The 13,859-nt window shown below is 50.4% G+C and overlaps 1 protein-coding gene across 4 annotated transcripts in view; it reads left to right on the top strand.

The window, feature by feature from the left end:
• The window catches only part of Wdr24 (WD repeat domain 24), a 121,637-nt gene that overhangs the window by 64,685 nt on the left and 43,093 nt on the right, over positions 1 to 13,859 (top strand). For 3 of the 4 annotated variants that reach the window (XM_069312917.1, XM_069312918.1, XM_069312919.1), the window contains 2 exons: positions 7,021 to 7,213; positions 11,023 to 11,253. In XM_069312917.1, coding sequence (XP_069169018.1) covers positions 7,021 to 7,213; positions 11,023 to 11,253 — 424 coding nt within the window. The remainder of the gene's footprint in view (positions 1 to 7,020; positions 7,214 to 11,022; positions 11,254 to 13,859) is intronic. The other variant, XM_045757029.2, reaches the window with a different exon arrangement.

Below are 13,859 nucleotides of genomic sequence, written 5' to 3' on the forward strand. Positions count from 1 at the left end.
TTGATCCGCCCCATCCTTCTGGGCTTCCCGTCTGCTCTTTGCAGTCATGAGCTTTTCCGGTCTGCAGTTCTTCTGGACTACTACCGTCTGCGCCCTGGATCCTCTGCCCTGCTCGGAGGACTGTTGTCTCCTGTTCGGATTCTGTTAGGGCCGGGTGCATGGATGGTGGACCTGGACCTCCAGGTCACTTCTTGGCACGTTCCTCTCCAGTTTTTCTGGGGCTAGCACGGTTGGTAATTACCTATGTGTACTTACCTAAGTGTAGTTACTGGATGAGTGCTACTCTCGTGGTGTCCCGTCTTCCCAGCACTCTTTGTCATATAATGCTTTGATTATAATTGTCATATTGTCATATAATGATTGTCATATGTCATATTGTCATATAATGATTGTCATTTGTCATAATGTCTTCATATGATTGTCATACAATGCTTTGGTGTTGGGGCTTCAGGTTTGCTGTTTTATTGCATTCCCTATTTTGTGAAGGGCACTTTGTATACTCTTTGCATCTTTCCCGGATCTTAGTGCCCTGTCTGCGTCTGAGATTCGGTGTCTGGCCTACCTCGACGACTGGCTGGAGTGGGCTCCCGGTCAGTCCGCTTGTCTGCTCGCCAGGGGATGGTTCTTTCCAGATCGCTGGGTTTGGTTTCCTGGTGCTCTGGAGGTTTTACCTTCTGTTTCCGTCCCGGGTTCGGACCTGGGCCTTGTTTCAGGCTCTTGGGCCCCTCATTGTCTTCCCTCCGGAAGTGTTACTGTGGCTGTGGTCCCGCCTTTGGCTGTTCAGGAGGGGGTCCCGGGTTGCTCAGCGGTTGCTTGGGCGGTTGTGCGGGAGTTTGCACTTCGGCGTGCTTGTCTGCCCGCGGAGTCGGGTTTGGCTCCGGCGTCGGTTGGTTCCTACGGAGACTCCACTTCCGCCTCTTGCATTCCTTGGGTTCCTCTGGGGATCTGGTGTTGGTGCTGCGTCACCAGCTTCCTCTTTGGGGTTTTCGGGGTTCCGTGCCTTGGCGGCTCCCCGAGCCTTCGCTCGATGTGTTCACGGACGGGTCGTCTCTCGGCTGGGGCTTTGTGACCAGTGCTCACCAGGTCGGCCGAGGTTGATGGAGTCTGTCTGTCCGTCGGGCTCACAGCCTGGTTCAGGTGTTCATGGCTGTCTGGTTGCGCTTCGGAGGGTTTGGGTCACTAGGTACTCTACCGTTCAGCTCTGTTTGGACTGTTCTCTGGTGGTTCTTGCCGGAACCACGGGGGTTTGGTTAACCGTGTGGTTCGTGTCCGGGGTGTGTCCTGCGTCCTGGTGGACAGCTGTCTCGGTTCATTCCTCTTCGTGGGTTGGCCAGTCGTCGCCGATTCGTTTTGTTGGCTCTGTTGGGCTTATGGACTCCTGGCCATGGACGTCTTCGGGTCGGCGTGGTCTAGGCGTCGCCCGTTTTGTGGCGCCCTTCCCACCTGCGAGGACTTCACGGTGGAGGCTTTCGGCAGGCCTGGTCGAGGTGGGGGGTACCTGTACCTCTTCTCCCGGTCCAGCTGTTGCTTCGGGTTCTGGCTCAGTTACAGCCCATTCCCACGAGAACAGTCCTTATGGTTCCACTGTGGCCGGCCCGGCCTTCTTTTCAGACGCTGCTTGATAGGTGTCCGTACCCGGGGCGTTTTTCCTGAGGCTTCGCCTCTTTCGGCAGGCCGAATCGGTCCTGTCCGTGACTGGTTCGGCCTTCTCTTTGGCTCTTCGCGTCTGGTATTTTGACGCAGGTATCGCCATCTCTATGGTGTTCAGGTGGCTTTGTTGACGGTGTCCCACCTGCGAGCTTCGTCTTGGAGACTGTATGACGTTTATTACGTCTTCTCGCGTTTTGTTTCCCCTCCGGCCTGCTCATGAGTCGCCTGAGCCATCCTGGTCCTTGTTCAGGGTGCCTTCTTCTCTTCCCCTCAGTTTGTGGTAGCCCCTTCGGTTTCAGTTTCCTCCTCTTTGGTACGGGTGGTAGCTTTATTGGTGTGCAGCCTTTCTCTGTCCTGGCGACGGTCGAGGCGGCTGCTTTCCGGAGGGGTTCTTGGGGTATTGGTACTTGTTTGGTTTGGCCGGGGGGTGCGTCCTGTGTTGTCCAGTTGTGCTTTTTGCTGTTGCCGGCGTACCGTGCCTGGGGATGCGCTGTGGTTGCTCCGGTTCCTTCGTTCCCTGTTTTCAGGGCTCGGGTCTCCCGGGTCGTCCGCAGTGTTTTCCTTCTTACTGCGGTCTGTCTTTGCGCCCGTGCTGTTCAGACGTTTACAGCAATTGCTGCTGTGTTGGTGACGTCTCGGGCTCATTTCGGGCGCAGGGAATTGTGGGTCGCACAGGTTTTTGGCCGCCCATCCATGTGTGCGTCTGTTCTTGGGCGTTCTTGTTGCCTTGGGTCGCAGGTTTGCGACCGGTTGTCTTGGCTTTGCGTTGCAGAGTTTGTGGCGGCCGCCTCCCGGGTTAGCCCTTTCTTTTCCTTCTCTTTGGGTATGAAGCTCCAGGGAGCCGTAGGGGCTCCCCACAGAAAACCAGCGTTGAATGTAATGAAACGCCATTTTCTGGGTGAGCCCCGGAGGCTCCCTGGAAACCCTCCCTCCCACCGGTCGGCGGTTTTTTCGCGTTGGTTGAGGCTTAGCTTCCGAACTGGAGCTTTGCAGCCGGCGCGGTAGGTCCGGGGCTCCCCCCTCCCCCTCCCGGGGTGGGGAGGGCTGCGCGGACGATCGGCGCGGCAGTAAAGTGTGATGTTTGCTTGTTTGCTTGTTTCCTTGGGATTGTAGGGAGTTTTCTACCTCTCTGTTCGGTTTTTGTTGTAGTTTCTTACCATGTGGGGTTTGTTTTGTTACGCCTACCTTTCTGGGTGCCTAACCCCGGTCGATGGCAGATAAGGAAAACCCCCAACCATATGGGGTTTTCCAGGGCCATTGCTCCCTGAAACCTCTCTGAAGGGGCCAGGTTCTGGCGCTGGTCCCTGGTAGGTCTGAACTCCTTAGCTAATGTCCCGGTCTAACATAACACACATTAGCCCGATAAGCTCCAGGGAGCCTCCGGGGCTCACCCAGAAAATGGCGTTTCATTACATTCAACGCTGGTTTTTTGCATCTTTTACCGGATCTTAGTGCCCTGTTTGAGTCTGCTTGAGATTCGGTGTCTGGCCTACCTCGATGACTGGCTGGTGTGGGCTCCCAGTCAGTCCGCTTGTCTGCTCACCAGGGGTGTGGTTCTTTCCAGATCACCGGGTTTGGTTTCCTGGTGATCTGGAGGCCATTCCATCTGTTTCCGTCCCGGGTTCAGACCTGGCTGGGCCTTGTTTAGGGCTCTTGGGCCGCTCCTTGTCTTTTCTCCAGAAGTGTAGCTGCGGCTGTGGTCCCACCTTCGGCTGTTCATGAGGGGGTCCCAGGTTGCTCAGTGGTTGCTCAAGCAGTTGTGCTGGAGTCTGAACTTCGACGTGCTGGTCTGCCCGCGGGGTCGGGTTTGGCTTCGGCATCTGTTTGGTTCCTTCGGAGACTCTCCTTCCGCCTCTCTTGAAATCATTGGGTTCGTTCCTCCGGGGATCTTGTGTTGGTGCTGCTTCACCAGCTTCTTCTTTGGGGTTCTCGGGGTTCCGTGTTTTGGCACCTCACCACGCCTTCACTCGATGTGTTCACGGACGGGTCATTTCTCGGCTAGGGCTTTGTGACCAGTGCTCACCAGGTCGGCTGGGGATGGTGGGGTCTGTCCGTTCGTCGGGCTCACAGCACGGTTCGGGAGTTCGTGGCTGTCTGGTTTGCGCTTCGGAGGGTTTGGGTCACTCGGTGCTCTACCATTCAGCTCCATTCAGACTGTTCTTTGGCGGTTCGTGTCCGGAACCACAGGGTTTCTCTTAGGTGTTGACCTTTAGGGTTGGTTCCTTAGAGTGGCTCATTTGCTGGATTCTCGGGGTTTGGCTAACCGTGAGGTTCATGTCCGGGGTGTGTCCTGCGTCCTGGCAGACAGCTGTCTCAGTTCATTCCTCTGTTTGCGGATTGGCCAGTCGTCGCCAACTTGTTTCGTTGGCTCTGTCAGATGTATGAACTCCTGGCTATGGACGTCTTCGAGTCGGCGTGGTCTAGGCGTCGCCCATTTTATGTGGCGCCCTAACCCGCCTGTGAAGCGTTCACGGTGGATACCTTTCGGCAGGACTGGTCGAGGTGGGGGGTACCTGTTCCTCTTCTTCCTGTCCACCTGTTGCTTCGGGTTCTGGTTCAGTTGGAGCCCATTCCCACGAGAGTAGTCCTTATGGTTCCTTGGTGGCCGGCCCAGTTTTATTTTCAGACGCTGCTTGATAGGTGTCCGAACCCGGGGCATTTTCCCGTGGCTCTGCCTCTTTCGGCAGGTCGGATCGGTCCTGTACGTGACTGGTTCAGCCTTCTCCTCGGCTCTTTGTGTCTGGTTTTTTTGACGCGGGTATCCCCATCTCTGTGGTGATCAGGTAGGTTTGTTGACGGTGTCTCACCTGCGAGCTTCGTCTCGGCGACAGTATGACGTTCCTGGTGTTTCTATGCACTTTTTCTTGCTCTTCGTAGGTTGTCTTCTCCTTCGCATTGGGTTGTCTTGTCCTTTCTTGGGTTTTCAGGAGTACAGTTATTTGATGTTTCCTACTGTCGCCTCGTTTTGTGCGGCGCTGGCGGAGCCGCCCCGGCTTACGTTCGGGGTGGACGTCACATCCACCCTGTTTCGAACGCTTTCTCGTGTTTTGTTTCACCTCTGGCCTGCTCATGCGTCGCCTGAGCCATCCTGGTCCTTGATCAGGGTGCCTTCTTATCTTCTCCTCAGTTTGTGGTAGCCCCTTTGGTTCAGGTTTCTGCTCTTTGGTACTGGTGGCAGGTTTGTACGTTTGCAGCCTTTCTCCGTCCTGGCGATGGTCGAGACGGCTGCTTTCCGGAGGGGTTCTTGGATTTTTTATGCTTGTTTGGTTTGGCCGGGGGTGCGTCCTGTGTTGTCCGGTTGCGCTTTTTGCTGTTACCTGCGTACCATGTCTGGGAATGCGCTTTGGGTTGTTCCGGTTCCCCTCGTTCCCTGTTGCAGGGCTCGGGTCTCCCAGGTCGTCCGCAAAGTTTTTCAGTCTTCCAGCCTGCGGTCTGTCCTTGCGCCCGTGCTGTTTTTACGTTTGCAGCTTTTGCTGCTGTATTGGTGATGTCTAGGGCTCATTTTGGGTGCAGGAATTTGAGGGTCGCACAGGTTCTTGACCGGCCATTCTTTATGCGCTTCTGCTCCTGTGCGTTCTTGTTGCCTTGGGTTGCAGGTTGCAGCCTTTTGTCTCGGCTTCGCGTTGCGGAGTTTGTGGTGGCCACCTCTCGGGTTAGCCGTTTCTTTTCCTTCTCTTTGGGTATGAAGCTGCAGGGAGCCGCAGGGGCTTCCCAGAGAATACCAGGGTTGAATGTAATGAAACGCCATTTTCTGGGTTGAACCCCGGAGGTGCTTGTGACCCGGACTTGGGTGTGGGGGTCGCTTCGGCTCTGGTTCCGTTCGCCCCTCCTGGTCCTTCCCCTTCGGTTGCACATTTGGGTCCTTCCCCTTGCTTCCGGCTCTGACACGTCTGAGGTTTCAGGGTCGGGGCAGTGTTTCATGGGTGTTTGAGACTCGGGCGGTCTCGGGGTTTTTTCTTCCTCCGGGGTGGCAGCGGAGGCCTTTGGGCCTGTTCCTCCATCCGTGCATAAGGGTCTGACCAGTGGACTCCCTTCCTTAGTGTTTTACGGCTGCCCCAGCTTTTTCTTGTGGGGCCTTGGCTTGTGGGGAATGGCTCGGCCCCAGGTCCAGCCATGGAGGTTCCCGGGGTTGGGGAGGGGTTGCTTGGAGAGCCTTCGCCCCGTTGAGTCTCGCTTGGGGGTTTTTGTCTTAGGAGCAGGGCTGGCCGTTCCTCTGAGGGGGAGGTTTATTCCTTCCTGATCGGCCGAGCGGACAGCACGCTGGACTTGTGATCCTGTGGTCCCGGGTTCAATCCCGGGCGCCAGCGAGAAACAATAGGCAGAGTTTCTTTCACCCTATGCCCCTGTTACCTGGCAGTAAAGTAGGTTCCTGGGTGTTAGTCAGCTGTCACAGGCTGCTTCCTTGGGGTGGAGGCCTGGTCGAGGACCGGGCCGCGGGGACACTAAAAAGCCTCGAAATCATCTCAAGATAACCTCAAGATAACCTTCATCAATATCATAACCCTTATATTCTTCAAACAATAACGTCTGAATTTCATCGATAGAGAGCGATCTTTCACTAGCGCGTCCCACAGGCGTTTGGTATGTGGTGGCGAGTACGTCAGGCATGGTTACTCAATCAGAACTGAGGGTCCCCTTATGCCTGGGGCATTATGGGATTTTTTCAAGATGGCCACCCTTCATTGAAGGCTTTAGGCATCCATTTCGTACCCAACCTACCGCGAGCGCATTTCGACCATGTACGAAAAAATAAAAAAAATTTTTGTTGGTTGGAGCAGTAGTGGGTGAACGGCATTTGTCGTTTGGCGCAGTACAGTGGTTTAAGGGTTAACATAGTAAAATCCTTTGTTTGATAGTCTCAACATTAATTTGACCTTATGTTGATAACATCGGCTCTGCCAGAGTCCGGTTTTGAGGCAGATATCACTAAGGTGTAAAGTGAGGCTTGCCACTTCACTGTTTGTTTACATGGTAGTATTGCCATCTAGTGGCAGTCATTTTAGTTAATTGTCGATTTCAGATGTCTCAAAATTACCCTTGTAACTTTTAGAATGGTAAAGGACCATTTGTAGGGAGTTTTGAGTGATTTTATGGTTCCTGGTTAGTTGTTACTGGGACAAACTGAGGTATGAACTCCACCAACCTCTCCTTCTCTTTGAAGGGGTACAAAACAGTTTGAAATTGCTACAATTGCCTCAGCAGTATCTTTTGGCTCTGACACTTGTAGCTTCTCATAATTGAATCGGATACATTGAATCATTTGCTTTGTTCATAACTTCTTAAAACTTATCTCGTGTTTTTGCACACTATTGAAATTGATTGATAAATAATAATATATGCACCTGTAACAATTAATGAACTTTCACACAGGAAACTTGTGACCTTTGGTGAGTATAATGGGCAGGTGTTATCTTCTGTTCAAATGATGACCTGTGAAGAGGATGCACCTGTCTCCACTCACCATCTTGTTGAATCTGCTAAACAATACCTCCTTACTGGTCGTTCTCTTGCTGAAATATGCGAACATAATTCTGGCGTAGCCAAGAAGCTGAATAGACATCAGGTATGGCTTTGTCTGACATGTAATTACCTAATTATTATTATTTGTGTGTTGTAATTACAGGATGAGAACTATGTCTTATTGTTGCCTGTCTTCCTTACAATCTTTCTCATATAGAAGTTTGAAGCTTCCTCTGATGATTGGCATACACTACATACTCATTTACTTTATTACATTTATCTACCACTCTGCTTGCAAAAGGTAATTTTATATGTTTTAAACCTTTGTTTCTGTAATTTATACATAACCTCTCATTTCAAAAATTTCTTTATCAAATTTAGTGATTCCCATCATAATTTTATTTGTAGATTAAATCACCATTTTCTGTTCTGGGATCTCACAGTACCTCCCAGGAGCTTACAGCATAGACCACACAGGGCACTCACAAATGTCAGGTTCCTGAGACTTTGTCTTATTGGAAGTAATGAATAGAATCTAGCAGCTAAAATAGGTGATAGAAGCATATGGGGATCAGAAATTGACCCACAACTGAAGTGAACTGCTCATTAAAGTCAGTCATCATAAAACAACTTTCATATCTATGAGAAACAAGGAATATAGTTGGAATAGGCATACTACCCAGGATCCCAGCCAGCTACCCTCCTTACTCTCTTACCTGACATACCACATACCCCCATCGAGGCATCGGATTGGGACTGAATATTTTTCTGGGAGGAGGGGGGAGCCCCTTCAGCTCCCCGGAGCTTATCCAGGCTGATATGTATTATATAGACTGTGGGTTGGTTGGTGTTGTCGTCGTCGATCCTTCTCTATGGACAACCCAACCCACAACTCGGCAGAGTGCTTATACTAGGAGATCACCCTTGGCGCTTCTGGCTCTTGGAGAGGGGCTCAACGTCACACGTTTAGGGGATGCGGCTCCAACACTTAGCCTCGTTGTCACGTGCACACACCCACTCGAGCCGCTGTGACTCCCCACTCTCTCCTTATGAGATATGATCTCCTCAATCCCCTATGACTTACTAGTATTACCTCTTACCCTGTCCACAGCAGTGGTTCATGGTTCTTTCTCTCTCTCTCTCTCCTTCTTTACTACCTCCTGGGAAGCCTCACTAGGACAAGGGCAAACACCAGCAAATTGTGACACATTTACTGAACAAAGCACATACACGATACATACACACATATAATAATAATGAATCCTATACTCTATAATATCACAATCAGGTTGCACTCCAATACCATCAGAACTCTATTATCAGCTTATCAAGTGGTATCCTACCTCCTGGTTCACCACCTGATACTATTAACTTCCTCAAGTTGGTCAAACCTACACACTGTTGCACCATCAGCAAGATAACATATATATATAGAAAACCAGCATTTGAATGCAATAACATATACCAGTATAAATGTTCATTGATACTTCAGTATAAAAAAACTCCTTGACGCAAGAATGCCAACAGTCACTCACCTCTCACTGCGTCTTGCACGCTAATGACAACCAAACACTATCAACTCCCTACTAGTAATCCACCAGAACTTCCCCTTCCACCTCTGGAAGTTCACTACCCTATTTCTTTAGGTTCTTCCGGGCTTCACTACCAGGATCCTCTGCAGCTCCTCCAGGCTGCTATCATGAAGTTTCCTTGAGCAACTACGGTGCTTCACCCTTCTGCTAGGGTCCTCCACAGCTCTCTTGGCTGCTACACCATGAAGTTTCCCCGAGCAAGTATGGTGCTTCTCCACCTCTACAGAAGCACGTGACACTCCTCTTCACTGCTGCTTCTCCTCACAGCTCGAGGTCCTCTGCTCCACTACCTTGGAGTCTCATCAGCTACTTCATCTGCTGGCTTCGAAGTTCTCAGCAACTTCTTCCCCAAAAGACAAACCTGCAACCCATCGACACTCCAATAAAATGTTCCCCTTTAACACATAAACAAAAAATATTCACACAATATGTTTGCCTCAAACCTCTATCTGTTCTCTACATACAGTGAGAGTGGACTCCCCCGTTTTGGGCGGGTCCATACTCCACCTCGCCTGGCGGCGGCGTCCTCACTCGCTGGGAGGGTCTTCCTCCATCCGGAGCCAGGCTCCCTCAGTCGTCCGCCAGCGCTCAGAGAGGACGGACGTCGCTCCGTGTTCCTCCCTCTTCACTCTCCTATTTCAGGCCTTCTGCCTTATTAAAACATGTCTAACTTATAAATAAACATCGCTACTGTCGCTGGGCACACGACCAACTACAATGCAATCACTATGAACTGGCGTATATCGTGCTTACCACAGATTAACTGGTCGAGGGCGCTTCTTCCTCTGACGAGGCTTGGTCAGGGCGCTCCACGGCCCACAATAATGCCTCCGGGCGGCTTAATATTCACTAATTATCGTCCACGACTTGAGACCACACGTCCCCAGCTCTATTCCACAGCTGGTACGTCTGCACACTTCTCTTCTCTTAGAGATATATCACTAGGGGTTCCCTTCTGACGGGAGCTCAACGAAGCGCGGCTTCCCCCTGCGATGTCTGGCACTCAAGTGATGTCAAGGTCCTCCGGAAGCGAGCCTCACGCCTCCAGCAAAATGTCCACATCTCCTAGCCAGTCATTTATCTATTTCCTTACTTACTGCCCATAATCTTAAACTGTTACACATATCCAACCAACTATTTTACATATGTGTTATCACCTCAAATTTTGCTAGACCTTCTAGTTAGGTCAGGCTTGCTGAATAACTCTCAAGGAGGGAGACTCGTTTCTCCTGTAGGCTGAGATCATAACACTCCCCTCCCCTTATTTTTGAGAGTTATTCCAGTGGCAAAGCTCGGGATAATACATCCGCCACCACGCTGTCTCGTTCTTCACCCCATATACTCTCTTAGGAGTCTACAAATAATTCGTTGCACCTTGCAACATCCGGCTCACAACTCTCCAGAAACATGGTCTTCTCACAAACGATTTGACCTCTCTGGCACCTCTTGGCTAGGCTGTCCTCCTTGGACGCCTGCAATCCATTGGTCCACTCTACTTACTGTCTCCACCCTCCGTTTCCTCGTCTTCTTCTCTTCCCGTCCAGAGTCAGACATCTACTGTCTGTACCTCCTCTGTCGTCTTCACACTTCCATCTACTGCCATTATACTTTCGTCTCCTGTCATCATACTTCACTCCATCGTCTTCACCGACGCTCCTCCCTTTCGTCTCCTCATATATCCGAGACCTCATCCTGTTCGACTCCCACCGAGTCCTCGGCTTTCTTCTATTCCTCCATGCTTGTATCATCTTCCTCTTCCCACACTTTTCACTTCTATACAACTCCATTTCTTCTCCTTCAACTCTTCTTCGTTCCCTAAAAGTTTCTTCGAGCACTGCACTACATCCAACAGCACTCGACCATACATGTCGCTTTGCCTCTCCCAGAGTGCTCGTAAGCATCTCTCCACACATGCTGTCTCTTCTCCTTTCATTTTCTCGGCTATTACTCTTCTTCATTATCTCTACTCTACGGTTTCTGTGAAACATGTCAACTCCTGACATCTCAAACAACTTAACTCTACTACCCAAATGCCTCTGTGCTCGTGGACAACTTGACGCTCTACTCTTGTCCTCTGTATGTCCACATCTTTCCTCATTCCCACTCAGCACAGTTGCAATTGCCTTCCGACTCTTAATTTCAGCAGTCCGGGCTCTACTCAGGTCCGCTCTCTTCACCTGATTCTTCTTCGGCTGGGCCATCTTCACTTTTGACCTCACCGAGACTTCATTTTCCTGGGCTGGACCTTCATCAAACAGCCATGATATATCTACATCGATATCTTCCACCGGTTTAATCGACACTGTCTCACCTTCTCCAGTGTCTTCCTCGTCGGCCACCTCTGTCTTCATCACTACCGAGACAGGGTACTCAATGGCTTGGCGGTCTCCTGACGCATCTCCTCGGATGTCAGTCAGGTTCACACTCTCAGGTGTCCCACCCGTGCAGTGGCCTTCTGGGCACTCCTCTGGCACAGTCTCCGCTACGACTCTCGGCAACACCTTTGTCCCGCACAAGTCATTCCCCAGGATCACTTGGACTCCTGGAACAGGTATGTCGGGGCACACTCCCAACATCACCTCTGCCGACACATATTCCGACCTTAGCTGGACAGTACAAACGGGCATGTCACTCTCAGACAATAACCCATATACTTTCATCTTCCCACTGCCAGCTAACCGTCGACCATTCCCAATCAGGCTTCTCGTAATCAAGCTCTGATTAGCTCCGGTATCTCTTAAGATACCAACTTCTACCTCAGGTTGGCCTCCTATTCTGATCCAACCTTTGCTCATGAACGGCCTATACCTCTCGTTCACTAAGTTCGCTCTCTGTGGTTTGTCTTGGAACACATTAGTATATTTACCTCGGGGGTCACACATGGCCAGGGTCACAACTCTCTTGCCCTGCCGACAATCTCGCATCACGTGACCCAATCCGTTACAATTGTAACATCTCATCTGGGAAAAATCTCTTCTATATGTACCAAAGCGGCTCTGACTCTGCCCACTCGTATTGGAGTTCCTCGGGCCAGACGTACTACTCGTACTCTGTGGAGCTTTACTGGACTCTTGATTTCCCGGATACCGATCAGTTTCTCGTTTAGCTCCTCCATCTTCACTTTCAGATGAAGTGCGCGACCTACTCTTCTGAGTTTTAGGGTACTTACTTTTATCTGCCCATTTATCAAAATTTTTCTCACCCCAGACTCTTCTGGGTCTTTCATAATTTCTTCCTCCCCAGACTCCATTGGATCTGCCATTGCTGCGTCTCGCCTCGCTTCTCACTCTGTTCTCCCTTAAGCTCTTATATGCTTCAGTAATCATATCCGCCCTATCTGCGGCATCTTTCACCTCCAATATCCCTGCTTCTTGGATCTTGAACTTTGTTTCGGGATGCATCATCTCCAAGAACTTTTCCATGACCATCAGTTGCTTCAGGTCAGCGTAAGATCCAACTCCAGCAGCCTCAATCCACCTCTGGAATCGTCTTTCCAGATCTCTTGCTGTCTCAGCAAACGTACATGCTCCAACTTTGATCATTTCTCTGAAGCGCTTCCTATAAGCTTCTGAGGTTAACTGAAACGAGCGCAATATGCTGCTCTTTACTGTGGCGTAATCCTGGCACTCTTCCAGTGACAATTGGGTGTATGCCTCCCTGGCTGCACCGGTCAATCTTAACTGGACCAGTTGGGCCCATTCCTCCTGTGGCCACTCCTTGATGCTGGCTACTTTTTCAAAGTGCTCGAAAAAGCTCTCTGCCTCTTCGGGAACAAACAAGGGAATGTCCTTCTCCCTAACCCTAACCTCTGGTGGGTGTGATACCTGGGTGGTGCTCTCTGGCAACCCATGTTCGATCCTTTGCTCAGCCAAGGTTCTATTCGCTTCTATCTGCATTTGTTTTGTTCTCTCTTTTTCTTTTTCGACCTCTAGTCTTGCTTTCTCTTTTTCTTTCTCTTGTTCCAACTCCAGTTCCCTTACTCTGGTTTTCTCTTTTTCTACTTCCAGTTTGGTTTTCTCTTTTTCTACTTCCAGTCTGGTTTTCTCTTTTTCCTTCTCGGCTTCATTTTTCATCTGGAGTTCTAATTTCATCTTTTCCAGCTGGAACTGTCTCTCCTTGTCCTCACGCTGCATCTGGAGCTCTAACTGGAATCTCTCCAAGCTCCTATTCCGGCTACTCCTACTACTGCGGCTACTCTTGCTGCTCCTACTCGATCCCTGGGATCTCACTTCATCCTGCCCATCATCCTCCTTTCCACTTTCAGCTCCTTTTTGGGCTCCTTGCTCTGCCGCTTCACTTTTGGCTCTTAACTGCCTCAGGATCTCATCCTTCATCCCAGCTACTTTAGATGCTTTCAACCTGATGCCACATTTTTCTGCTATTTGTTTCAATTGATCCCTCGTGCAACCTTCCAAGTCCTCAGGCTTGCCCGACTCCACAAACGCTTGCACCTTATCCATCTTTGTCCTGTGAGTCTTCCCAAGAGAGAGAATATACACCTGCGTTCACACAGTTTATCTATTTCAGCAAGGGTGTACAAATCCACTTTTGGACAGGGTGTGGGTGTGTCAGTTCACTCTCCCGGACACAGGCCCCCAATTTATTATATAGACTGTGGGTTGGTTGGTGTTGTCGTCGTCGATCCTTCTCTATGGACAACCCAACCCACAACTCGGCAGAGTGCTTATACTAGGAGATCACCCTTGGCGCTTCTGGCTCTTGGAGAGGGGCTCAACGTCACACGTTTAGGGGATGCGGCTCCAACACTTAGCCTCGTTGTCACGTGCACACACCCACTCGAGCCGCTGTGACTCCCCACTCTCTCCTTATGAGATATGATCTCCTCAATCCCCTATGACTTACTAGTATTACCTCTTACCCTGTCCACAGCAGTGGTTCATGGTTCTTTCTCTCTCTCTCTCTCCTTCTTTACTACCTCCTGGGAAGCCTCACTAGGACAAGGGCAAACACCAGCAAATTGTGACACATTTACTGAACAAAGCACATACACGATACATACACACATATAATAATAATGAATCCTATACTCTATAATATCACAATCAGGTTGCACTCCAATACCATCAGAACTCTATTATCAGCTTATCAAGTGGTATCCTACCTCCTGGTTCACCACCTGATACTATTAACTTCCTC

Source organism: Procambarus clarkii, chromosome 74 (genome assembly GCF_040958095.1).
Source record: "Procambarus clarkii isolate CNS0578487 chromosome 74, FALCON_Pclarkii_2.0, whole genome shotgun sequence".
Lineage (NCBI taxonomy): Eukaryota > Metazoa > Arthropoda > Malacostraca > Decapoda > Cambaridae > Procambarus > Procambarus clarkii.